At 41.9% G+C, this 26,245-nt stretch overlaps 1 protein-coding gene across 2 annotated transcripts; it reads left to right on the forward strand.

Moving 5' to 3' along the window:
• The first annotated feature begins 3,263 nt into the window (after positions 1 to 3,263).
• LOC112253090 (alpha-actinin-2) lies at positions 3,264 to 24,187 on the forward strand. 2 transcript variants are annotated; one of them, XM_024425001.2, is made up of 22 exons: positions 3,264 to 3,571; positions 9,897 to 10,011; positions 10,105 to 10,224; positions 10,550 to 10,636; positions 10,864 to 10,951; positions 11,159 to 11,237; positions 12,642 to 12,723; positions 13,281 to 13,366; positions 13,770 to 13,862; positions 14,110 to 14,340; positions 14,579 to 14,726; positions 14,924 to 15,074; positions 16,635 to 16,743; positions 18,958 to 19,098; positions 19,436 to 19,618; positions 19,722 to 19,856; positions 20,036 to 20,215; positions 20,373 to 20,519; positions 20,919 to 20,996; positions 21,453 to 21,518; positions 21,684 to 21,842; positions 22,038 to 24,187. In XM_024425001.2, exons 1-22 carry the CDS (start codon positions 3,440 to 3,442, stop codon positions 22,194 to 22,196), a joined length of 2,769 nt encoding a protein of 922 aa, XP_024280769.1. In that variant the 5' UTR covers positions 3,264 to 3,439; the 3' UTR covers positions 22,197 to 24,187. The 2 variants fall into 2 exon arrangements, with proteins under 2 accessions (XP_024280769.1, XP_024280768.1); XM_024425000.2 differs by lacking the exon at positions 20,919 to 20,996.
• Positions 24,188 to 26,245: the final 2,058 nt, after the last annotated feature.

Genomic DNA, 26,245 nt, shown 5'->3' on the forward strand with positions numbered 1-26,245 from the left:
TCTTCCCTGTCCCTGCTGAAGAAAAGCAGGCCCAAACCATGATGCTGCCACCACCATGTTTGACAGTGGGGATGGTGTGTTCAGGGTGATGAGCTGTGTTGCTTTTACGCCAAACATAACGTTTTGCATTGTTGCCAAAAAGTTCAATTTTGGTTTCATCTGACCAGAGCACCTTCTTCCACATGTTTGGTGTGTCTCCCAGGTGGCTTGTGGCAAACTTTAAACAACACTTTTTATGGATATCTTTAAGAAATGGCTTTCTTCTTGCCACTTCCATAAATGCCAGATTTGTGCAATATACAACTGATTGTTGTCCTATGGACAAAGTCTCCCACCTCAGCTGTAGATCTCTGCAGTTCATACAGAGTGATCATGGGCCTCTTGGCTGAATCTCTGATCAGTCTTCTCCTTGTATTAGCTGAAAGTTTAGAGGGACGGCCAGGTCTTGGTAGATTTGCAGTGTTCTGATACTCCTTCCATTTCAATATTATCGCTTGCACAGTGCTCCTTGGGATGTTTAAAGCTTGGGAAATCTTTTTGTATCCAAATCCGGCTTTAAACTTCTTCACAACAGTATCTCGGACCTGCCTGGTGTGTTCCTTGTTCTTCATGATGCTCTCTGCGCTTTTAACGGACCTCTGAGACTATCACAGTGCAGGTGCATTTATACGGAGACTTGATTACACACAGGTGGATTGTATTTATCATCATTAGTCATTTAGGTCAACATTGGATCATTCAGAGATCCTCACTGAACTTCTGGAGAGAGTTATCTGCACTGAAAGTAAAGGGGCTGAATAATTTTGCACGTCCAATTTTTCAGTTTTTGATTTGTTAAAAAAGTTTGAAATATCCAATAAATGTCGTTCCACTTCATGATTGTGTCCCACTTGTTGTTGATTCTTCACAAAAAAAATACAGCTTTATATCTTTATGTTTGAAGCCTGAAATGTGGCAAAAGGTCGCAAAGTTCAAGGGGGCCGAATACTTTCGCAAGGCACTGTATGTAAATAAGGTATTTCTTTTTTTAATTTTTTTAATACATTTCAAACATTTCTAACAACCTGTTTTCGCTTTTCATTATGGGGTATTGTGTGTAGATTGATGGGGACATTTTTTAATTTTTTAGAATAAGGCTGTAAATGTGGAAAAGGGGAAGGGGTCTGAATACTTTCTGAATGCACTATTGTGTTTTATTTATGTATTGGGTTTTATTTGTAAACATATACAGGGCTCTCTTGTAAAAATAGTTTTTTAAAATCTCAATCCCTGTTTAAATAAAGGTTTATACAGAATAAATAATATCCATTAAACCTAGCGGTCAAACAGGGAAATGGTTCCAATTGTTTTTCCACAATTCATTTTTCCGGTAGGGGATTTTAGAAACGCTTAAAATAAGGGCTGTGTTTTGTGTAAGTTTATCCAGGCATGGTGTTTTGGTAACCATGTAAATCTCTCTAGGACAAGGTGACCCAAAAATGAAATGCTAATTAGCTGCTAATTTGCCTATCATAAAGAACTACAAATGCTATGATGATATGGACGAAGCTGCCAAATCAAGGCAAAGGTAAGAATCTCTGGATTAACTATCTAATGTTAGATAAATGTAGTAATGAATAAATGGGAAAAATGTCTTTAAATGGACAATTTTGTGAACTGTCTTGTGCAAGTTTTAAATTAACACAACACCTTTTAGCAAAGGTCTCAGCTAGCGATGACACGCAGGAGCTTGCAGGGATTTGTAGTTTTGCTTGATGTCTACTTTGATGCTGATTAGCATTCTCGAATCTGAGAGTAAATAGAGCTGAATATATTGATAAAAGTCACCTTGTCCTAGAGAGATGTACATGGTTATCAAAACGTCATGCCAGGGTAAGCCTACACGAAACAGCCCTTATTTTAGTGTTCCTAAAATCCCCCCTGGGAAAAATGAATGGTGGAAAAACGATTGGCCACTAGGTTTTATGGGTATTATGACACCTCCACTGTGTGACTCTATGCCAAGAGGTCTGAACCTCTTGAGGAGCCTGAGGTCATTACATTATCCCTTTCCTAAAGCATATCTTATGCTTCCCAGCTGAAAAATTTGACGCATATATTTTGATAACATTTAATGACGTTTTTGTTTTTGGTCTTAGTCAAAAAATAATGTGGCTGTTTGTGCACACATTTTTTCTTGAGGCAAGTCCAGTAGTCGAAGTCTAGGCCCCTTCGTTGGTGATTGATCAACAGTATTACTCCTAGTAAAAGTGGAAACATTAAGTCATTAAGTGTTTGTTGTCATCCAACAATAGATGACAAATTTTCATGAAAAAATGTCACTCTTCGAAATACTGCACCAAACATCTTAGCTATATGGAAAATTGCAAGACTAACCTCTGCCAAAACTTGAACATTAATGACAGATTTCTTTAGTTATCTTAAATTAATTCAGACTATTTCGAGAATGTGTTTCTGACTATGTTGTTGCTATGGTGGCTCACGAGGGACAAACAACAGTAATATTGCAGCTTTTTTCTTGTTTTTCAAGCGAAGGTCATTCGGGAGTATGCATTGCCTAGCCTAGTTCTGCCAGGAGCAAACCAAACCTATCTATGCGGACACTATAAGGGGATAGCGTTTCTTCATTTTTCTCTTTTCCAAGCCTCTCACTTGTACACGCCTCTCCGATGACCTCACAGGCCCCATACCACTTCTGACAAGACAGTCAAGCCAACACATGAACCATTACGCCAATAGGTCGGACATTTTGGCATAACGATTAAGGTGTTGGCTGGACAGTCACAGGGTTCGAGTCCAGGTCCTGCCAACTCCCCGAGTTCGCCACAACATGGTTTCATTGTCTCAACTGCCCCTAATTTACTACAACTTCCGAGTGCTTTGGAAAAGGTCAGCTTGAGCAAAGTGAGGTGTAGAATCACTGATCTACAAATAGGATTCCTTGACAAATTATAGGCTTTGTTCAATTAAGATCCGTAGAGTAACGCCTCCCCTGGCTTATTAGCCGATCCGCCTACCGATTCCCCCACAATCGTGATGGGGCACACCATTTTCACGCCACTTCGATACAACGTGATATTCATATCAGGTTAGGGAAGCATTTTCACCAACCCTTTCCCTAACTTTAACCTCAATCTCCCAACCTGCTTTATACGTTTCCCTAACCTGCTACATCGAAGTGGCGTGATAAGAGTGTTTCCTCTAAGTGTATAGCGCCCTGCGCGCCTGTCATGTGACCTGTCAGTACTAATTCGGTCTGGCAACTGCGGCCAGACCGAACACCGGCAAGCGTGTGAGAGAGGGAGTCAAATAGAAAGATAGGGAGACAGAGGAAGTTACCCAGCCCAGAAAAAAATATTAAATTATCAGTCAAAATACATAAGGATATTGGAAGACAAAAACGAATTGAATTTGGGAGAATACAAAGACCTAAGACGCAATGATGACCCAAATAGAGACGACAGTGCATTATAATAACGGATTCGGGGATGAGGAGGACTACATGATACAGGAGGATGAGTGGGACAGGGACATGTTGCTGGACCCTGCCTGGGAAAAACAGCAAAGAAAGGTAAGTCAAGAGAGACCTGCAGATAACCAATTTAACTTTACGCAGTACAGTAGGACTACTTTACGCACGTGATTGGGAGTTCATATGAGAGCAAATTAACATTTGTTTGCATTTCCATTGTTTTATTAATTTAATATTGAATTATTCACGTTGAGCGCAGGCTCAAAACTCTGTCTCTTGTTCCTGGTATTTGGTTCAGCCGGAGCCGGGGGTCTGTCTTGGCTCCAGTTGACGGGAATATTGACGGACGGATGCGGTGGGTACCAGCTAACAATAGCTCAATGAGCGGCTCTTAACTTGCCATTCCACTGATACGCGAGGAATGAGAACTGTCAACAGATGCTTCTAACACATGATGACGTCCTTGGGATTAGAATGGATGCTATATCTAATTTTAGTGTCGAGACCAAAAGGCATTATAGTAGGTTAATCCAGTGTCCTTAGTGTGGAATTATTTTGTTTATAGAAACCACAGAATACTGTTCCAAGCATCTGAATATTAGGCCCCCAAATCAGTATCCGTCATGAGGGTGCTGCAGCACCCCTGATAAATCACAATTTGTAACCTATATTTAACTAGGCAAGTCAGTTAAGAACACATTCTTATTTAAAATGACTGCCTACCCCGGCCAAACCCAGTCCCAATCACGGCTGGATGCGGGACTGTAGTGACGCCTCTTGCACTGATATGCAGTGCAAATAAAAATAAAGAAAAACCCTTGAATGAGTGAGTGTGTGTATATATATATATATATATATATATATATATATATATATATATATATATATATATATATATATATATATATATGTGGGCTCCCGAGTGGTGCAGTGCACCCCTTCTTCCTGCTGCAATGAGCATTTCGAAAGGAAGACATAATAACCTTTTGTTTTACTATTTTCTACATTGTAGAATAATAGTGAAGACATCAAAACTATGAAATAACACGTAGTAATCAAAAAAAAGTGTTAAACAAATCAAAATATATTTGAGATTCTTCAAAGTAGCCACCCGTTGCCTTGATGACAACTTTGCACACTCTTGTAATTCTCTGAAACAAGCTTGACCTGGAATGCTTTCCAACAGTCTTGAAGGCGTTCCCACATATACTGAGCACTTGTTGGCTGCTTTTCCTTCACTCTGCGGTCCAACTCATCCCAAAACATCTCAATTGGGTTGAGGTCGGGTGACTCTGTGGAGGCCAGGTAGTCTGATGCAGCACTCCATCACTCTCCTTGCTCAAATAGCCCTTACACAGCCTGGAGGTGTGTTTTTGGGTCATTATCCTGTTGAAAAACAAATGATAGTCCACTAAGCGGACACCAGACGGGATGGTGTATCGCTGCAGAATGCTGTGGTAGCCATAATGGTTAAGTGTGCTTTGAAATCTAAATAAATGACCGACAGTGTCACCAGCAAACTCCCCGCACACTATCACACCTCCTCCTCCATGCTTCACGATGGGAACCACACATGCGGAGATCATCCGTTCACCTACTCTGCGTCTCACAAAGATAGGGCAGTTGGAACCAAAAATCTCAAATTTGGACTCATCAGACCAAAGAACAGATCTCCACCTGTCTAATGTCCATTGCTCATGTTTCTTGGCCCAAGCAAGTCCATTCTTATTGTTGGTGGCCTTTAGTAGTGGTTTCTTTGCAGCATTTTCGACCATGAAGGCCTGACTCACGCAGTCTCCTCTGAACAGTTGCTGTTGAGACGTGTCTTTTACTTTACCCCTGTAAAGCATTTATTTGGCTGCAATTTCTGAGGCTGGTAACTCCAATGAACTTATCCTCTGCAGCAGAGGTAACTCTGGGTCTTCTTTTCCTGTGGCGATCCTCATGAGAGCCATTTTCATCATAGTGATAGTTAGTTTTCTTGAAATTTTCCATATTGACTGACATTCATGTCTTAAATTAATGATGGACTGTAATCTTTCTTTGCAAATTTGAGCTGTTCTTGCAATAATATGGACTTGGTCTTTTACCAATTAGGGCTATCTTCTGTGAACCACCCCTACCTTGTCACCTCACAACTGATTGGCTCAAACGCATTAAGAAGGAAAGACATTCCACAAATGAACTTTTAACAAGACGGATCCCAGGTGACTACCTCATGAAGCTGGTTGAGAGAATTCCAAGAGTGTGCAAAGCTGTCATCAAGGCAAAGGGTGGCTACTTTGAAGAATCTCAAATATACTTTTTTGGTTACTACATGATTCCATATGTGTTCATAGTTTTGATGTAGTCACTATTAATCTAAAATGCAAAAAATTGTAAAAATAATGAACAACCCTGGATAGAGTTGATGTGTCCAAACTTTTGACTTGTAATGTATATACATACAAAAATTATAATATTTGTGCACTTGGTCTTTATTACTACTGTATGAGCGGGTTGAAAAATACTTGTCAGCAGAGCATTTCACCATTTCCCCAAACTTTATTGCTATGGAAGAGGTTGAACTGTACCTCAAATATATTGGTTTAACAAGGCAAAACAAATATTTATTTTAGGGGTATGCTAAAGAAGACCTACATTTGAAGTCAGAAGTTTACATAGAGGTTGGAGTCATTTAAAACTCGTTTTTCAACCACTCAACAAATTTCTTGGCAACAAACTGTAGTTTTGGCAAGTCGGGTTGGGACATCTACTTTGTGCATGACAAAATTAATTTTTCCAACAATTGTTTACAGACAGATTATTTCACTTAACTCACTGTATCACAATTCCAGTGGGTCAGACGTTTAAACAGCTTGGGAAATTCAAGAAAATTATGTCATGGCTTTAGAAGCTTCTGATAGGCTAATTGACATAATTTGAGTCAATTGGAGGTGTACCTGTGGATGTATTTCAAGGCCTACCTTGAAACTCAGTGCCTCATTGCTTGACATCATGGGAAAATCAAAAGAAATCAGCCAAGACCTAAAAAAAACATTGTAGACCTCCACAAGTCTGGTTCATCCTTGGGAGCAATTTCCAAATGCCTGAAGGTACCACGTTCATCTGTACAAACAATAGTACGCAAGTATAAACACCATGGGACCATGCAGCCGTCATACCGCTCAGGAAGGAGACGCGTTCTGTCTCCTAGATATGAACGTACTTTGGTGCGAAAAGTGCAAATCAATCCCAGAACAACAGCAAGGGACCTTGTGAAGATGCTGGAGGAAACAGGTACAAAAGTATCTATATCCACAGTTAAACGAGAGCTATATCGACATAAACTGAAAGGCCGCTCAGCAAGGAAGAAGCCACTGCTCCAAAACTGCCATAAAAAAGCCAGACTACGGTTTGCAACTGCACATGGGGGCAAAGATGGAACTTTTTGGAGAAATGTCCTCTGGTCTGATGAAACAAAAATAGAACTGTTTGGCCATAATGACCATCATTATGTTTGGAGGAGAAAGGGGAGGCTTGCAAGCCGAAGAATACCATCCCAACCTTGAAGCACGGGGGTGGCAGCATCATGTTGAAACAGCCTCAGGTGTTTGGTGCTTTGTTGCAGGGGGGACTGGTGCACTTCACAAAATAGATGGCACCATGAGGCAGGAAAATGATGTGGATATATTGAAGCAACATCTCAAGACATCAGTCGGGAAGTTAAAGCTTGGTCACAAATGGGTCCTCCACATGGACAATGACCCCAAGCATACTTCCAAAGTTGTGGCAAAATGGCTTAAGGACAACAAAGTTAAGGTTGGAGTAGCCATCACAAAGCCCTGACCTCATACCTATAGAGAATTTGTGGGCAGAACTGAAAATCTGTGTGCGAGCAAGGAGGCCTACAAACCTGACTCATTTACATCAGCTCTGTCAGGAGGAATGGGCCAAAATTCTTATTGTGGGAAGGCTACCCAAAACGTTTGACACAAGTTAAACAATTTAAAGGCAATGCCAAATACTAATTGAGTGTATGCAAAGTTCTGACCCACTGGGAATGTGATGAAAGAAATAAAATCTTAAATAAATCATTTCAGATTTTTAAAATAAAGTGGTGATCATAACTGACCTAAGACGGGGAGTTTTTACTCTGATTAAATGTCAGAAATTGTGAAAAACTGAGTTTAAATGTATTTGGCCAAGGTGTATGTAAACTCCCGACTTCAACTGCATGTGCCTACTGAGGGCCTTCTGCCTGATATAGTTGGATAGCAATTATGACCACGTGGAATTTGTTACAGTTCTCAGTATCTTCTCTGGCGTCTTAAGTAGGACTCTATATTAGCTCTTCTAATAATTTCCCTTAACTTTAATCCTATTACCCAGTAAGAGCCACAGAGGAAGACAGGGCTGCCCTTGAATAAGACCTGCTGACACCCTGAACTGTCCTTACCTTTATACAGTATCCTAACATGCCCATTAGGCTACAATGTTGTAGCACATGCTAGGTGTTCCACCTGACACAACCAGGCATGCCACCCACTGATTTGGCCTGGTGTTGTGAAAATAACCTTGGCACATAAGACATTCTTGGAATCAAGAAGAACAATGAAGAAACAGCCTCAGGTGTTTGAACAAGTTTGAAATTATCTAGTAAAATCACCTATTTTTCTTTTATCAAATAAATGTAGGATTCTTAGACGCCTTACAAAACATTATTGAACTTAGATTTTTTTACCTCCGGAACACACCCCATAAAGCCACAAAGGCTCAGCTACTTCAATGACGGGTGGTCCTCATTGGACATGATTCATAAATATATTTAGCTCTGATCGTCAGGGCTGATGGAGGGGGGAAAAGGGGTGGGGGGGTCAGCAACTCTGGCGGGGTCGGGTCTGGAGGGCCAGCCATGTTCTAACGAGGAGGCAGCCGCTCCATGTCACATACACTTTGGTCTCTTTTGTCATGTGGAATGCGGCCTTTGTTTCAAAGCCTCTAATATTCCTAATTTGGACAGGCATTCCACCGGGCAGCCTCTCCAGATGGGTGACATTAACCCACAGCCTCTGGGGGACCAGGCTATGTGCTATAAGAACTTAAGGGCCAGAGGATCACTCTCCCAGTCATGCTGCGTGAACTGGAATGGCATGAAAACACAGCATGTCAATAAAGCCTACAAACATTCCCTGTGTTTACACACAGTACCGTCAACACTGTAGATGGAAGCTGGAGGCAGATTTAGAAATCACATTCCTGGTTGTTGTAAGGAGTATAATTGAGGCTGATCCACTGAGGCCTTTTGAGAAGAGATGTTCAAAGTATCCCGTTCAATTTACTTTAGATCACTCCCAGTTTGTGACACATCCAAGAAATTACATATTTAGGTGTTTCAAATTAGTCCCATAGCCCTCCACCCGTTTTAGCCTCTGCTCTTTCGGTATTCACATACCTGGAAGGGCTGGATAGATTGGGAAAGCAATATGGCAACAGCTCCACTTAGCATTTTTTATTTACCCGACAGTAGTTAACATTTTTGTAAAAGTGTGTCTCTTTTCTTTGCAAAGAGAATCACGTGAGAGAAGAGTGCACTGTTTGCATGTGGCATTTTCATCTCATCTTGATATTCAGTGAAAATGTTTTCTCCCTGTCTCTTATCACTAGGACCACCAGAGCATGCTAAATTGAACACCTTATATCCTCTGGAAAGTGAGCTTGGGTCTGCTCAGGGCTTTCAACTTTACGGTGTTGATTGCCTTTGCATTCTGTTTGCTGTTGTGGGATAACTTAATATAAACATAGCAGGAGAGAGTGCTCATGTTGAAGTCTTGCATAATGATACAGTACAAAGCATGAACACATAATTAAAATCGAATTGTGGGAGCACAAATTATTTTATCCTTTACAATAGGCGCTAGGTTGGTTGGAGGGAAAGTGTTATTTTAAACCAAGGGGTTTGCTGACCCTCAACAAATAGGTTCATCTCAATATGTGGCACTTGCCACAGGGACCAGAGTCATCACAATTTATGACCTCCGGCTAAGTCCTGCTAAGCTGTTCTCTTGTATGTTTTACAACCAGGCTATATACCAGAGCTGGGCGATATGGACAAAAATCCATATTGTGATGAAAGAAATTGGGGAGGTAGCTACATTCATAACGTTGGTTGGCAAACACTTTCAAATGGGAAGCGTATATGATCCTTCCAATTGGAAAAGTTCATGTCAAATTCACCGTTCAAGTTTTAAAACGTTGAACATTCTACTTTAGATGAATAAGACCATTGATGGAAAACCTGCTCAATGTTCTCTGATGAGCTCACAGGAAGTCTCTATCATCAATGCTCAACCCCATCCTAATTTGAATTCACTGCGTCAAAGTTATGTGAAAATTAAATTGGACTATTTGTATTCTACTCACCAAAATATAATTTCCTTTGTAGACCTTCACAGCCTGGTGTAACTCCCACCTGAGGAAAGCAGGAACACAGATTGAGAACATTGAGGACGACTTTAGGAATGGCCTCAAACTCATGCTTCTCTTGGAAGTTATTTCAGGTAATGTTTGTTGAATATATAGTTGAATACATAGTTGAATACATCGATTGGTAGTCATTCCACTTAGAGTTAAATGCTGTTTGTTTCTCCCAGGTGAGAGGTTACCCAAGCCTGACAGAGGGAAGATGCGTTTTCACAAGATTGCCAACGTCAACAAAGCCTTAGATTTCATCACCAGCAAAGGAGTGAAACTTGTCTCTATTGGAGCTGAAGGTGATGTTTTATTCAGGCAGTACTTCATGTTCAGGCAGCTCAATATCTTTTGATTTGATTAATCCATTCATTATTTTATATTTTAGTCATTTAGCAGACACTTTTATACAGAGTAATTTACAGGAGCAATTAGGGTTAAGTGCCTTGCTCAAGGAGACAATGACAGATTTTTCACCTAGTTGGCTCATAGATTTGAAACCAGCGAACTTTCAGTCACTGGCCCATCACTTTTGATCGCTAGCCTACCTGCCACCCCATTATCTTTTTGCAGTTCCCACTCTAATTATGTGATAGATCTGATGGTAATTGGATGTTTTCCTCTCAGAAATTGTGGATGGTAACATTAAGATGACACTGGGAATGATATGGACCATCATCCTCCGCTTTGCCATCCAGGACATCTCTGTAGAAGGTAAGATACAACAATTCAAACACAATAGGATACTTAAAAAGATGCCTTTATTACCATTGTATAATAGATGATGTCCTGCATATGGATACAGTGTTTTTATACTGCAGCTACCTTCTTAGCCAGGTCTCCCTTGAAAAGAGATGATCTGTATTGACTTCCTGGTTTAATGAAATAGAGATCTCACTGGGGAATAGCGCTGTTGAAGAACTATTTATCTCTTCTCTCAGAAACCTCTGCAAAGGAAGGCCTTCTCTTGTGGTGCCAGAGAAAGACTGCCCCCTACAGGAATGTCAATGTCCAGAACTTTCATGTTAGGTGAGAACACTTTTTAGGCTTTGACTTATATGTATTTTTTCTATTTTATTATATTCTGTACTAATGTGTTAGTACTAAGTGATAAGACAGGCAAAGCTTGCAAACACTGTAGCTCTCTAGGACCAGCACTGGTAAACTTTACTCAGTTATCATACAACTCTGACTTCTGACCTCTGACCTGGTTATCTCTGCTGCCTGCTGGTGAAGCTGGAAGGACGGACTGGCCTTCTGTGCCCTGATTCACAGACACAGGCCTGACCTCATCGACTACGCTAAGCTCAACAAGGTCTATTGTGTGTCCCAAACACTAACCATGATGGTGTCAAGTGCCTCCCACATACTAACAGAGAAGGGTTCCCTAAATCCAGAGTAATAACTCCAGTCTTTTCCCACAGCGTGGATTAACAGAAAGTTATTGACTTTTGAGAAGCAGATATTAGAGTGCTTTGTTATGTTTAACTCTCCCAATTTCTCCTTACTGATGTCTGCATTCACTGTCTTAATGACATGCTCACCTGGCCCACCATTGTATAAAGCTGGAAGGACGGTTTAGCCTTCTGTGCCCTGATACACAAACACAGGCCAGATCTAATCAACTATCACAATCTGAAGGTATCGTATGTGTAAATAAAAAGTAGACTATGTTGTGTGTAGAATTGCGTGTGCACTGTGTAGTTGTATGCTGTTCTAGGCATATCCTTTGGTAGACTGGGTCACTGTAGTGCATTCATTAGAGTTCAAGAGTATATTGGTGTATCGGTGTTCAGGTGTTGTGTATAGACACATTTAGTCAAACAAAATGTGTACGTGTCAAGAGTAGGCCACAGTGTGGAATATACATGTCTCTCCTTACACCTTGTAAGCTGTGGTCTTTTTAATAGTGACTGACATTTACATCTCCATCCTGAACTGACTTAGTCCTGACTGGGAATAGACAGAGAAATGTGAGTCGCATCCCAGAAGAGTCCAGGGTTTACCTCAGCTGTGGCTGGCAGATACCTGTGCCTGGTACTGCTCTTTATAGGGCAATCAAATCTATTCACGGTTGTTTGGAAATAGACAGGAAAATGGATAGATCAGTGGAACCCAAATCTTTTGGAAAGCCAGAGGCTTTGGGTTTCAGTAGAGGAGTCCCCCCTCTCTCATACATACACGCACACGCACACGCACACACACACCTATATCAGAATCACCTTTACATGCCCCTCTGCCCCCCCCCCCAACACTCCCACGAGTGCATTGAGCCTAGACAGACCCTGTCAGCTGTCATGTCTGGCTCCAGATGAGCGGGCTCAGTAAGCCCTCAGTGTTAGCTTGCTGAAATGTCTCCGTGTGGGGAACAGGCTCATGGGTATCTGCCCTCCCTGGATCTCTGCAGCTGCCACTGTCCTGTAACAGGCCTTTTCCCCTTGGCCGGCATCAGTGGAACAGACTTAGGACAATAGCAGCAGCATGAGCACTCTCCTCCCACTAAACACACTGACTCACCCTACCCCATTAGTGAGGAGGCACTTACTGACTGTCTGTCACCTGATGGTTAATTCCATCACTGGATACACGACAGTTTGTAAACTGGTTTCAAATACTGTACACATGCACATGTTTTCTCATATAAAAAGTAAATGAGAAGATGACTTTGTTTATTCGTTTAATTGGAAAGTATGTTTCTATAATATTTATAATTTTCTAGGATGATCCCATGGGGAACCTGAACCTGGCGTTTGAAATAGCAGAGAAGCACCTGGATATTCCCAAGATGCTGGACGCAGAAGGTAATGTCTTCTAAGGAAACAAAGTTTTGAAAATCGGTATTAGCTATAGGCATATCATTCTGCTCATTATGAAAACATAAACCATCTTATCTGGTACTGTAATGGTGGGAGTCAGACTGTGGGTTTTGTTACAGGATTGCCTGGAAGAGATTGCCAGAAAGATTGTCTGTACTTGTATGCACATTGTAATGATTGAAGTCCTATGTGCCTGGTCTCCCCACACAGATTTTATAAGTGCAGCCAGGCCAGACGACAGGACTGTTATGACCTATATGTCCAGTTTGTATCACACATTTGCAGTGGTACAGAAGGTGAGGGGACATTGATGCTGTGTAGTCCTAGATGCAACGTGACCTGGTCCTTGTTTAGATCTCTTTGCCATAGACCACCCCACCTTCCCTCCAGGATAGCCCTGCGCTAAGATGTTCAGGTTTGGAGTCGATCTGTGGTCCTTTTCCTCTGTCAGTGCTCTTGTGTTTCCTGTCTCCACCCTCCCTATCTTCCTCCTTTTGTACTTGTTGTCTGTCACCCTCTTCTGTCCCTCCCTCCCTCTGTAGACATCATCAACACCCCCAAGCCTGATGAGAGAGCTATCATGACCTATGTGTCCTGCTTCTATCATGCATTTGCTGGAGCCGAGCAGGTATACAGCTTGCACCATGAACAGTTTGAATTAAGTTTGTGAATGCAATGTGTTGTGGGTACAATACTTCCTAAACCAATTGATGATGATTACCATATGCCTACCCCCCTCGCTTCACCTCACCACTCTTTCCCCACCCCTCACTTCTCCTTCCCCCTCCCCTCACCACTCTTTCCCCCTCCCCTCACCACTCTTTCCCCCATTCCCTCACCACTCCTTCCCCCTCCCCCACATCACTCTTTCCCCCTCCCCTGAAATCTCTTTCCCACCTTCCCTCACTTCTCCCCCCCCCCCCTCCCATCCCCTCACCACTCTTTCCCCCTCCCCTCACCTCACCTCTCTTTCTCCTCTCCCCTCACGTATCTTTAACCCCTCACCTCTCTTTCCTCCCTCCCCTTGGTAGGCTGAAACGGCAGCCAACAGGATTTGTAAAGTGCTGGGTGTGAACCAGGAGAATGAGAAACTGATGGAGGAATACGAGAGGTTGGCCAGCGAGGTAAAGCAACACAGAAGCATACATTTGGACGTATGCTTTCATATAGGTCAACTTTCTTAGGAGAGCTACTTCTACCCCAATCTGAATACTCAAGAAGTAAATTGTCTTACACAAACTTGTAGGAATGGAATTTCCCAGTATTTAAATCAAATTCAATGTCGAATTCCTACTTAACTAAATTGAGAGGAATGACAACAAATGAACCGCAAATGAAGCTCCACCCCATCACCACCCACTGTGTTTGTAGCTACTGGAGTGGATCCGCCGGACCACCCCATGGTTGGAGAACAGGACTGCAGAGAAGAACATGGTTGAGATGCAGAGAAAGCTGGAAGATTTCAGAGACTACCGCCGCATGCACAAGCCCCCCAAGGTGCAGGAGAAGTGCCAGCTGGAGATCAGCTTCAACACCCTGCAGACCAAGCTGCGCATCAGCAACCGTCCCGCTTTCATGCCCTCGGAGGGAAAGATGGTGTCTGTAAGTGTAAACACCCAGCATTCAATGAAACATCATATCAAACTGATGAAATAGTCATCAGTCAAATTACAGTAGTTGTAGATAGCTATGGATATAGATAATCCAAAATACCGAGGTAAACACCAAGGCACTTTTGCCAAAACGCTGATAGACTTAAAAGCCTTTTTAATAGCATATCTACTGAGCGTGGTGCTTTGCTGGTTTTGACCCGTGTCTTTGTGTCTCGGTGTGGCTGTAGGACATAGCCAGTGCATGGCAGGGGCTGGAGGGGGCAGAGAAAGGCTACGAGGAGTGGCTTCTGACAGAGATCCGAAGACTTGAGAGACTGGACCACCTGGCTGAAAAGTTCCGCCAGAAAGCCAGTACCCATGAGACCTGGGCTAATGGTCTGTCTGGGATATGATTGTCTGTCTGTCTGTGGAGGGTTTACTTATGTTTCTGGTTTGTCTAGAGTTTGAAGTTTGAATGTAATTGATTAGCTCCAAATCCTTAGAGATTTGTCAATGGGAAAATGTCAGTAAATCTTCAGCATTTGTTTTGGCTAATGTCTCAGTCTCTCTCGCTGTCTGTGTGTATGACCCAGGTAAAGAGCTGATTCTATCTCAGAAGGACTACGAGACGGCCACCCTGACGGAGGTGCGGGCGTTGCTACGGAAACACGAGTCGTTTGAGAGTGACCTGGCTGCTCATCAGGACAGGGTGGAGCAGATCGCTGCCATCGCACAGGAGCTCAAGTACGGATCCTTCCTCTGATCTTCAGGCTAGGCATCCCGCTAGCGGGACAACTTCTGGTGAAACTGGAGGGGAATTCACGCAATTCAAATAAATAATCATAAAAATGTTGGATATTAATCGTTTAGGTACATACAAGTGGCTTATATCGGTTGAAAGCTTAAATTCTTGTTAATCTAACTGCACTGTCCGATTTACAGTAGGATTTACAGAGGAAGCATACCATGCGATTGTTTGAGGACGGCGCCCCACATCAAAATATTTTTCCACCGGCACAGTTTTCATAAATTCACAAATAGCGACTAAATATTCACTTACATTTTGAAAATCATCCTCTGATTTGTCATCCAAAGGGTCCCAGGTATAACATGTCATTTTGTTAGATAAAACCCTTCTTTATATCCCAAAAAGTCAGTTTAGTTGGCGCCATCGATTTGAGTAATCCACTCGTTCAACATGCCAAGATAGGAATCCGAAAATCTACCCCTAACCTTTGTTTCAACAAGTATGTATGTATGTTCAATAGGAAACCAATATTAGCAGGTGCGTGTTCTCTTCATTGCGCGCTCACACACGAATTTCCAAGACTGTGTCCCTGTAGTTAAACTCATTATTCTTACTCGTTTTGGAAGAAACAAGCCTGAAGCCTTGAACATTGAGTGCTGACACCTAGTGGAAGCCATAGGATTGAATAATTTCCCTATACGTTACATTGTAAGAGCATGGGCTCTCAAAAAAAAGAATTCTTTGGATTTTCTCGTACCATATCTATTATGTTTTACTCACCTACATTATTTTTTATCACCTACATTTCTACAAACTTCAAAATGTCTTCTTTCCAATGGTACAAATGCATATCCTGATTTCAGGGCCTGAGCAACAGGCAGTTTACTTTGGGCACGTCAGTCAGGCGGAAATTGAGAAAAAAGGACCCTCTAACCCTCCTAACCATCATCCCAACCAAGTCCTATTCCTAAAATCATGGCTTTGACAAGGACTGCGACTGGAATTCTTCTTAAATAATACCAATGTCACAATCGTCGTATTGAGGAGACCAAAGCGCAGCGTGGTGTGAATGCATACTTTAATGAATGGACGAAAAAACACGAAGTACACTAAACAAAGTAGACCAGACCAGACCAGACCAGACCAGACCAGACCAGACCAGACCAGACCAGACCAGACCAGACCAGACCAGACCAGACCAGACCAGACCAGACCAGACCAGACCAGACCAGACGAACGTGACTGCTATAGAAACTGAGTGCTAACATGCAACATGACATAGACAATAACCCACGAACCACAATACAAAACAGGCCACCTAAATATGGTTCCCAATCAGAGACAACGACAAACACCTGCCACTGATTGAGAACCATATCAGGCCAAAACACATAGAAACAGACTAACTAGACATGCAACATAGAATGCCTACTCATATCACACCCTGACCAAACAAAACATAGAAACAAACAATGCAAATAATGGTCAGAGTGTGACAACCAAACCGTCTGAAGTTGCTCTTCATTGACCTATATGCTGCCTGTGGTGTTGTGCAGTGAGCTGGACTATTATGATGTGGCTGCTGTCAACCAGAGGTGCCAGAGAATCTGTGACCTGTGGGATCAACTTGGTACACTGACCCAGAAGAGGAGAGAGGCTCTGGAGGTGAGTGAAGGGGGTTGAAGTTTGGGACATGACATGTTATATTCCCAGCTAAGGTAAACTGGCTAAGCTGTTGTGCCAAGTGAAAAGTAAGCCAGCACAGTACAGCTTGGTAGTGTGGGAATGAGAACCAGTTCCATGAATCCAGAAGAGAGCTGAAGAGGTAAGGCAGTGAATGATGTTACCTTGGGGTGGGGCGGATTGTTCACAGGACAACTTAACCCATAGTAATGCTAAATCTCATCTATATTATATTGACATAGCTAGGGATGAGATATGAATACACAGCTGATTGAGGAGGGTGGGGTAATTGGTCCACTTAGTCTACTGATGGCACATATACAGTGCCTTCAGAAAGTATTCACACCCATTGACTTTTTCCACATGAAGTTGTGTTACAGCCTGAATTTCAATTATATTATATTGAGATTTATGGTCACTTGCCTAAACACACAATAACCCATAATGTCAAAGTGGAATTGTGTTTTTAGAACTGCTTACAAATAAATAAAACATGACAAGCTGCAATGTCGTCAGTCAATAAGTATTAAACCACTTTGTTGTGGCAATCCTAAATAAGTTCAGGAGTAAATAATTTTCTCATCAAGTCACATAATAAGTTGCATGAACTCACTTTGTGTGCAATAAGTGTTTAACATGATTTTTGAATAACTACCTCATCTCTGTATCCCACACATTCAGTTATCTGTAAGGTCCCTCAGTTGAGCAGTGAATTTCAAACACAGATTCAACCACAAAGATCAGGGAGGTTTTCCAATGCCTCGCAAAGAAGGGAACCTATTGGTAGATGGTTAAAAATGTAAATAGCAGATATTGAAAACCCTTTGAGCATGGTGAAGTTATTAATTACACTTTGGATGGTGTATCAATACTCCCAGTCATTGCAAAGATACAGCCTTCCTTCCTAACTCAGTTGCCATAAGGCCAATGGTGACTATAAAACAGTTACAGAGTTTAATGGCTGAGGATGGATCAACAATATTGTCGTTGTCACGATCGTTGAAATGAACGGACCAAGGCGCAGCGTGCGTAGAGTTCCACATACGATAAACAGCTGTCTCTGATTGGGAACCATACCAGGCCAACATAAACCATTAATCACCTAGATGACCCACCCAAGTCACTATCATGCCCTAACATAATATTAAACTAATTGACAGAGGGAAAAGAAGGAAACTAGTACAGAATAAAAACATTCCAAAACATGCATCCTGTTTACAACAAGGCGCTAAAGTAGTACTGCAAAAAACGTTTTTTTCTGAATACAAAGTGTTTTATGTTTGGGGCAAATCCAGTACAATACATTACTAAGTATCACTCTCCATATTTTCAAGAATAGTGGTGGCAGCATCATGTTATGGGTATGCTTATAATCGTTAAGGACTGGGTAGTATTTCAGGATAAAAAAGAAATGGAATAGAGATAAGCACAGGCAAAATCCTAGAGGAAAACCTGGTTCAGTCTGCTTTCCACCAGACACTGGGAGATGAATTCACCTTTCAGCAGGACAATAACCTAAAACACAAGACCGAATCTACACTGGAGTTGCTTACCAAGAAGTGAATATTCCTGAGTGACCGAGGTACAGTTTTGACTTAAATCTACTTGAAAATATATGGCTAGACGTGAAAATGGTTGACAGAGCTTGAACAATTTTTACAAAATAATGGACAAATGTTGCAAAAGCCAGGTGTGGAAAGTTCTAAATTAGATATTAGATTATTAAATTAGATATTTCTGTATTGCATTTTCAATAAAACATGTTTTCACTTTGCCATTATGGGGTATTGAGTGTAGATGGGTGAATTAAGGCTGTAACACAACAAAACGTGGAATAAGTCAAGGGGTATGAATCATTTCTGAAGGCACTGTATATAGATATGGTTACCTGTCCAGCATCTGGCTGGCAGGATGCCCACAGTCCTTTTCCTCTGATCCATACTGGGCACTCATGACCTACAAATTTGTCAAGACAAACAGCCAGGCCTGGGATTAGGGTGACTCAAATGGGCTGCTGTCTGCCCCCTCTCCCTGCCCAAAGGAAGGGGTCTAATCCATGCAGACCACCTTGCCAACTCAGCAGTCAATTGGGTCATGTCAATGTGATGCATCCTGGGATTAGCAGTCCAAACAGGCAATGTTGATGAATTGTCAATGAGATTAATGACAAGTGTTTTTTTCTCTCCTGTTTTCCAGAGGACAGAGAAGTTGCTGGAAACCATTGATCAGTTGTTCCTGGAGTTTGCCAAGAGATCAGCACCCTTCAACAACTGGATGGAAGGGGCCATGGAGGATCTGCAGGACATGTTTATTGTACACACTATCGATGAGGTCCAGGTACATAATTTTTATTTATTTAACTAGGCAAGTCAGTTAAGAACAAATTCTTATTTTCAATGATGGCCTAGGAACAGTGGGTTAACAGGCTTGTTCTGTGGCAGAACAACATATTTTGACCTTGTCAGCTCGGGGAATTGATCTTGCAACCTTTCGGTTACTAGTCCAATGATCTAACCACTAGGCTACCTGCCGCCCCATAATGCTTGCTATTAGTATTTTAATCATTCTATGGTTGTTACAACTGTTACGTCATTTTGACACAGTGCCCATTACTTGCCATGTTCTTGTAAGTACAAACCAACACAGCAACTTCTCCTCTCCTCCTTCCCTGCAGAGCCTGATCTCTTCCCATGAGCAGTTCAAGGCCACCCTCCCAGAGGCAGACGGAGAGAGACAGGCCATCCTGGGGATCCACATGGAGGTGCAGAAGATCTCCCAGAGCTACGGCATCAAGGCCAACCTCATCAACCCCTACAGCACCATCACCACCGAGGAACTCCTCGCCAAGTGGGACAGGGTAGGACCTCGAAATTCACATACATACACTTGAGACACGCATGCATATACAGTCACTTTCTATGTCAGATTGATGTATGTGTTGTCGTCATGTTGCTGACCAGGTGAAGAAGCTGGTTCCCCAGAGAGAAGGCTCCCTCCAGGAAGAGCTAGCCCGGCAGCATGCTAGCGAGAGGCTGAGACGGCAGTTTGCTGTCCAGGCTAACCTCATCGGACCATGGATACAGACAAGGATGGAGGTCAGAGAGTCAGCCATCTGTTTAGTGTCTAGGGCAGGGGTCTCTAACACTGTTCCTGGAGAGCTACTCTCTGGTTGTAACCTACAGGATGGTAGCTCTTCAGGAACAGGGTTTGAGAGCCCTGGTCTAGGGGTATCTGGAACAAAAACCTGAATTGCTCATGTGTGTGGTTCTGACAGGAGATCGGCCACTGCTCCCTGGAGGTGGGTGGTACCCTGGAGGACCAGATGACCCAGCTGAAGCAGTTTGAGCACGTCATCGTCACCTACAAGCCCAACATCGACAAGCTGGAGGGAGACCACCAGCTCATCCAGGAGTCTCTGGTGTTTGACAACAAGCACACCAACTACACTATGGAGGTACTGCAGAGCACCACAGAGAGACGGTCTCTGCATGCAGTCTATTAAGATTAGATGTGGTCATGGGGATAATGATGATGGATGTCTTTGAGATTTCATTGGCAACAGGTTAATCTGCCTGTCTGTGTCTATACCTGTCTTGGCATCATGGTAACAGCACATCCGTGTGGGCTGGGAGCTCCTCCTCACCACCATCGCCCGCACCATCAACGAGATCGAGACCCAGATCCTGACCCGTGATGCCAAGGGCATCAGTCAGGAACAGATGCACGAGTTCCGCTCTTCCTTCAACCACTTTGATCGGGTACAGTGCTCCTTCCGCTTCCTGTACTCCCGGTTCTCTGATTCATATATTAACATTTAACCTGAATGGCATGCTAAGTAGCATAATACCACTGACAAAAGAAATCATTCTCACCTGTCTTGCCTTTCTTATTCAGAAGCTGCGTAAGGAAACTGGGGTAACTGTATATTGTTGTTGATACTGTACTACGGTCACTGCTCTCTGGGCTTGGTTGTTTAGACAGTTAAAAAATATAATACAACTATTGTATGATAGTGTAATGTACAGGTCTATAAAAAAACAAAGTATTTGATATTGGTTCCACATTGTTGTAATGCTATATGTTATAAACACTTGCATGTGTGTGAGAGAGAGACACTTCTGAGTGTGACTAACACCCCCTCTAACACCTGGCCCCAGGAGAACACAGGCAAACTGCGTTGTGAGGAGTTCAAGGCCTGTCTCATCAGCCTGGGTCATGTGGGCAATGACCATCAGGTACTCAACCCTACTGACCTCTAAACTTTCCTGATCCCTGACTGACCTCTCGCTGATGACTTGGCCTTCTTCCATCCCTTCTAGAGTAGACCACACCTGCTGCTACCTCATATGTTTTTAGTTGTATCGATATTTTGACAGTTGGGCTCTACAGCATGACAATGTTGGTGGCAGCAGCTTTGGCCTGTTATGACAGTTCATTTAGAATTGACTCCTAAAGTATTTATTGTCTCTCACTCCATGTCTTCTAATGTTACTGTCACTGTGTCCATCTGTCTGGTTGTGTCTGTGTCCATTTCTCTGTGTTAGCTTTGGCCTTCTCCCCTTCCCGATCTCCCCTGCTCTGCCATCCACCTTCTCTTTATCTCCCTTCTCCTCCCTGTCCCATCCCTTCTCCTCCCTGTGCGGTGACCCACTCCCAACCTCCACCCTACGACCCTTGACCTCTGACTACAGAAGAAACACGGGGCGATGGACACTGATGACTTTAGGGCCTGTCTGATCTCCATGGGTTATGATTTGGTAGGAGTCTCAATATGCTCATGCAGAATTACAGTATGCAAACAATGCATAATAATACCAAAAGGTATTGATAATATACTGTATGTGTAATGACGCAATGACGAATAAAGATATGTGTTCCTTTCTCTGATCTCTCTCTCCCTGATCTCTGTCTCTGACTGTCAGGGTGAAGTGGAATTTGCCCGCATCATGATGCTGGTAGATCCCAGTGCCACTGGCATGGTGTCTTTCCAATCCTTTATCGATTTTATGACCAGAGAAACCACTGACACAGACACCGCCGACCAGGTCGTGGCATCCTTCAGAATCCTGGCAGCCAATAAGGTGTGTGTGTGCGAGAGAGAGAATGTGAATGGGAGTGTGGCAATTGAGTGTACCATGTCAATCACACAGAAGGGGTGAATTCAGTATAACAGTAAAGAGGCATATTATTCTGTCAGATTAGGAAAATTTGGTAGAGCGGACTTCTCTAAATGAGCCCGTTCTCTCCCCCTACCCCTTCTCCTCCCCCCTCTACAGCCCTACATCCTGGTTGAGGAGCTGAGGAGGGAGCTCCCCCCTGACCAGGCAGAGTACTGCATCTTGAGGATGGCCCCCTACAGTGGTCCAGGGGGACCCGTGGGGGCTCTAGACTACACCGCCTTCTCCACTGCCCTCTACGGAGAGAGTGACCTCTAACCCTGCAAGATGACCCCCAAGATTGACCTTTTGATGCCAGCCAACACTTCTGGATGAAATCCCCTTTAACCAAACACACTGTAAAAGCAAGGCAAAGTTAGCTATGTTAGATTCACATTAGGTAGATATTGTACATTTGCCTACTATTGTGTGGCACAGTAGTTTCCCTCATATGAGTTCTGCGGTGAAATGAAGATAGCAGATAACAAAAACTGTTCTTCTAAGAAAAATGATATGATTGTATAAGCTACAATAGTTTGATATAATAGACCAGTTGACTACAGTAATAGCAGCAGTTGGATTGTAGCTAGAACAGAAAAATAGCAGACTAATAGTAAACATTGTGTCCTCATCTCCTGTTAGTGCCTCATCAGGAACTAACATACAGTATGAGTTCTGATTGGGAATAAGACAGAGTGGTATATGATGATCCAAACATCAGGATTAGGATTATTTAAATGTTGGGATATCTGTTTGCTGATTTGTGAGATTAGATCTGGACTAATTTAGCAAAATCTTGATTGAAATGACAGTAAAGTATCATAATAGGTTCTATGATAGCACACTGATAACTGTGTAAGGTTATCAAGTGTGCCTCTCATACTCCATTCTAAAAAAGTAATGACCAACATGTTGTTTATGTCAACAAAATGTACTTGTGATATAATCATAGCACATGGTGCCTGCTCTATGCTAACTTTTCTCGCAAGTTACCCAATATAAATGAAGAACAGTTTGGCTAAAGGCTATGAGTGATTAATTGAACAATACGTTCCACAGTTCATACACAATATATACATCTCAAACCCAAAGCTAAGAGCCTCTTCACACACTTAGCTGACATTTTTTCATAAACATGTCGGCTACACGTTACTCAAATGTAAACCTCTGGAGGTAGTGCACAACACTCTCTCAAACAGTTGAAATGTATAGACATTTTCCTAATATTTGAGACTAAATATTGCAGTAACAGTCTGTTACATTCTGAAATTGTTGCAGTAGCTGCCGGCTGCACTGAGCCAGGTAAAACTATGGAAGCCCATCCTCACCACCAAAAACATGTCAAATGATGGCTATGATTTTTAAAACATGTGTAACATTTGTGTGGCGATTTCAGAGGTGGCACCACAGGTCCCAGAGTGGTGGGAGAATTTTTTTTCCCTAGGGCCCAATGTTTTTCACGATCTGGCAGTAGGCTAACCTAACCAACTCTGTACTATAGTTGTAGCATTTGACGTAGTAATAAATCAGCTGTACAAAAAAAGAGGTTTTATATGGGCTATGATGGCACCAGAATTTTTCTGATCACGTCATGTGTTTTTTAAAAGCCCCTGGAAAACTCCTGGCCCTAGGGAGGATGGAAACATTAAAACCCTTTACACAGACAAAGAGAGAACAACTGCCATTGGACAAAAAAAGACAAATGAACAGATCTGAGCTAGCTGTATGCAGGATTGCATCATTTAGGCCATTGTATCTGTAATTAAAAAGATACTCATACTGAATGTCATCACTATTGTGTTGATTCATTAATTCCAGTCAGTACTTGTTTTATTAAAAAGGCCTAGCTAGCCTAGCCACCCGAAGTGTGAATATAAACCAAATATGATCACATTTTCTCAAAAGACAAATAAATGTGTCTATTTTGGGCTATAAATACATGTCTTATGCTATAAAATCGTGATGTTAAGTTTTCCCTGGCCAGGTGTAACGGATGTGAAACGGCTAGCAAGTTAGCGGTGGTGCGTGAGTGTGATTATGAGCCCAAAGAGGGCCATCATCATGTGTGTAGTGATGCACTATTTCCGCTACATACAAACTATTTAATGTTGCTAAATACAGTTAGACATTAACTATAAAAATGTGTGACCCACACTGAAAAACATTTTCTTCAGCGTTAATTGATGCTAATGTCGCATACAGCGACAGTTGTTAACATATTAATATCTCAGACATATTCCCTGTAGCTCATTAAAATTGTTGTCAATATCTTCCTGCCTTTGAGACATTTTTGTTATCAATCCAGTATTCAAGAAAAACCTTTCTTACCTGTATCTTGTCTATGTTTCCTAGGGGAGGGGTATGTTGCTTTTGTGTGCATGCGGCCAGTGGAGTGCAGGTAGTAGTTTATGAATAAGCGTATACATTGTCGTGTCACGATGGGGTGTTTACTTTGTGAGACACATATTCATTTTTTGAGTACTTTTGTGCCAACATGGCAATGTCCCACTATGTACTTCAGATGAGAAGGCCGGGAACAGACAGATGTATGGTACGATATGTCAAGTTTGGTCCAATTTATTTCGCTACAGGTTATTTGCAATGTCACACTGAGCCCAAGTGTCTTTCTTTGGAATACATGTTTTTTCTCCTTTAGTATTGAGCACACGAATGCAGTCTGAATGACTAGAAATTGAAGTTTACATTAAGTAAAATATTGTGACTTGCTTCAGCACTTTAACACTTTAAAAGTATTTTTGTGTTAGTTGAAGAAGTTTAAAATGTTTTACTCAAGTGAAGCAGTGAAATATATAGTTAAAGTTAAATATATTAAAATATCTGGTCTGATTACTTTGACAGACTACTATATCAACCTTGGTGTCTCACCTAACTATCTTATGTTGAATCCACTAATGTAAGCTCTGCTAAATGACTAAAATGTACAAATGTAACCTTATTATTTTTGGAGTGTTGGGCAGTTAGATCACATATATCATCACAAACAACTACACCCAGACTACTACACATTTAATCAAAAGGAATTAGAAAAGGGGCACTTAGTCTGGTACAGTTTCATTGCCATGGCCATTCATACTGTACTGAATACTGAATATCCACTGTTAATATGGATATATTCAATAACAAACCATTTGTACTCTTTCTCTGCTGTTGATTAATTTCCTAGTATTTTTCTCACTTCCCCTATGTCAGATTGTTACAGTACTACTGCTGCTCAACTTACTGTATGGTTTGAAACTTAACGTAATATATCCTAATTATAATACACTAATTATTCTGTGATAATAACCAGCAACATACACAGTTAAAACATGTTTGTTTTTTTGAAAAGGTCAAACTGACACAATTATCCAAAATAAAATATCATCATGGCTGCCTCTGCATGCATGCAATACACCCTCCAGATTTTTGCTGCAATCAATTCTGAAATTTTGCATGGCAATATGCAATGATTTTATCCAATTGTCTTGAAAATGTGCCGATGAGGGGGATATAGTTTGTTGACGTGTGGCTTGATTGAACCATATATTGCGAGCCTTGTTTTTGTACTGCTGTGATGGGTCAGTTTTGTGCAATAATATTGAGATGATTTGACTGTTTTATGCAGAAATAGTGTGGGATTGGTAAAATTTGCAAGCCCTCGCATTGAGATCGCAGAATCCTGGAGGCACTGATATATGATCATTCCGATTGATTCATACTATGACAGATCATCAGTTTATGAACTCTACGGGTTTGGAGAGGCACTTCTCACTATCATGCCTGTTGGTTTGTTGCCTCTCTATCACTCCCTCTCTGCCTGTTTGTCTGTTCATGATAACAACAAACAAAGTCTTAACACATGGAACACACCTTCATGACCCATATTTACTGTGATGAAGTTCAAGACCTTAAAGCACTCAAATTTTCCAGATAGTTTGCCAGGAGTGATGTGCAGGCAGTTTCCAAGAACCTTACTTACAGTCATTTGAACTTCTTTGAATAAAACTCTTGTGCCCTCTTTCTTTCTGTTCTTGACTGGTGGCACATGAATTAGACAGTGATTGTGCAATTAATTATGTAGCTAGCAAGTATTCTTGGCCTCAAAACATTCACTATCAGTTTTTCACACAGTCAGAACTACCCAGCGTTAGCGTGGGTAATGTGCAATCACTGGAGAACAAACTGGATGAGCTCCTGTTTGAGGCTATCCTATCAATGGGACCTGAAACACTGTAATATCTTATGTTTCTTGTGGCTGAACAAGGACATGAATATACCAGTCAAAAGTTTGGACACACCTACTAATTCAAGGGTTTTTCTTTGTTTTG

Source organism: Oncorhynchus tshawytscha, linkage group LG06 (assembly GCF_018296145.1).
Source record: "Oncorhynchus tshawytscha isolate Ot180627B linkage group LG06, Otsh_v2.0, whole genome shotgun sequence".
NCBI classification, from domain to species: domain Eukaryota; kingdom Metazoa; phylum Chordata; class Actinopteri; order Salmoniformes; family Salmonidae; genus Oncorhynchus; species Oncorhynchus tshawytscha.

What these genes read in the sequence shown, in the direction of transcription:
- LOC112253090 (XM_024425001.2), top strand. Translation starts at nt 3,440, where the DNA reads ATGATGACCCAAATAGAGACGACAGTGCATTATAATAACGGATTCGGG. An exon ending in CCATGAGACCTGGGCTAATG is followed by an intron (nt 14,727 to 14,923) that starts GTCTGTCTGGGA and finishes TGTATGACCCAG; the next exon opens with GTAAAGAGCTGATTCTATCT. An exon ending in GGATACAGACAAGGATGGAG is followed by an intron (nt 19,857 to 20,035) that starts GTCAGAGAGTCA and finishes TGGTTCTGACAG; the next exon opens with GAGATCGGCCACTGCTCCCT.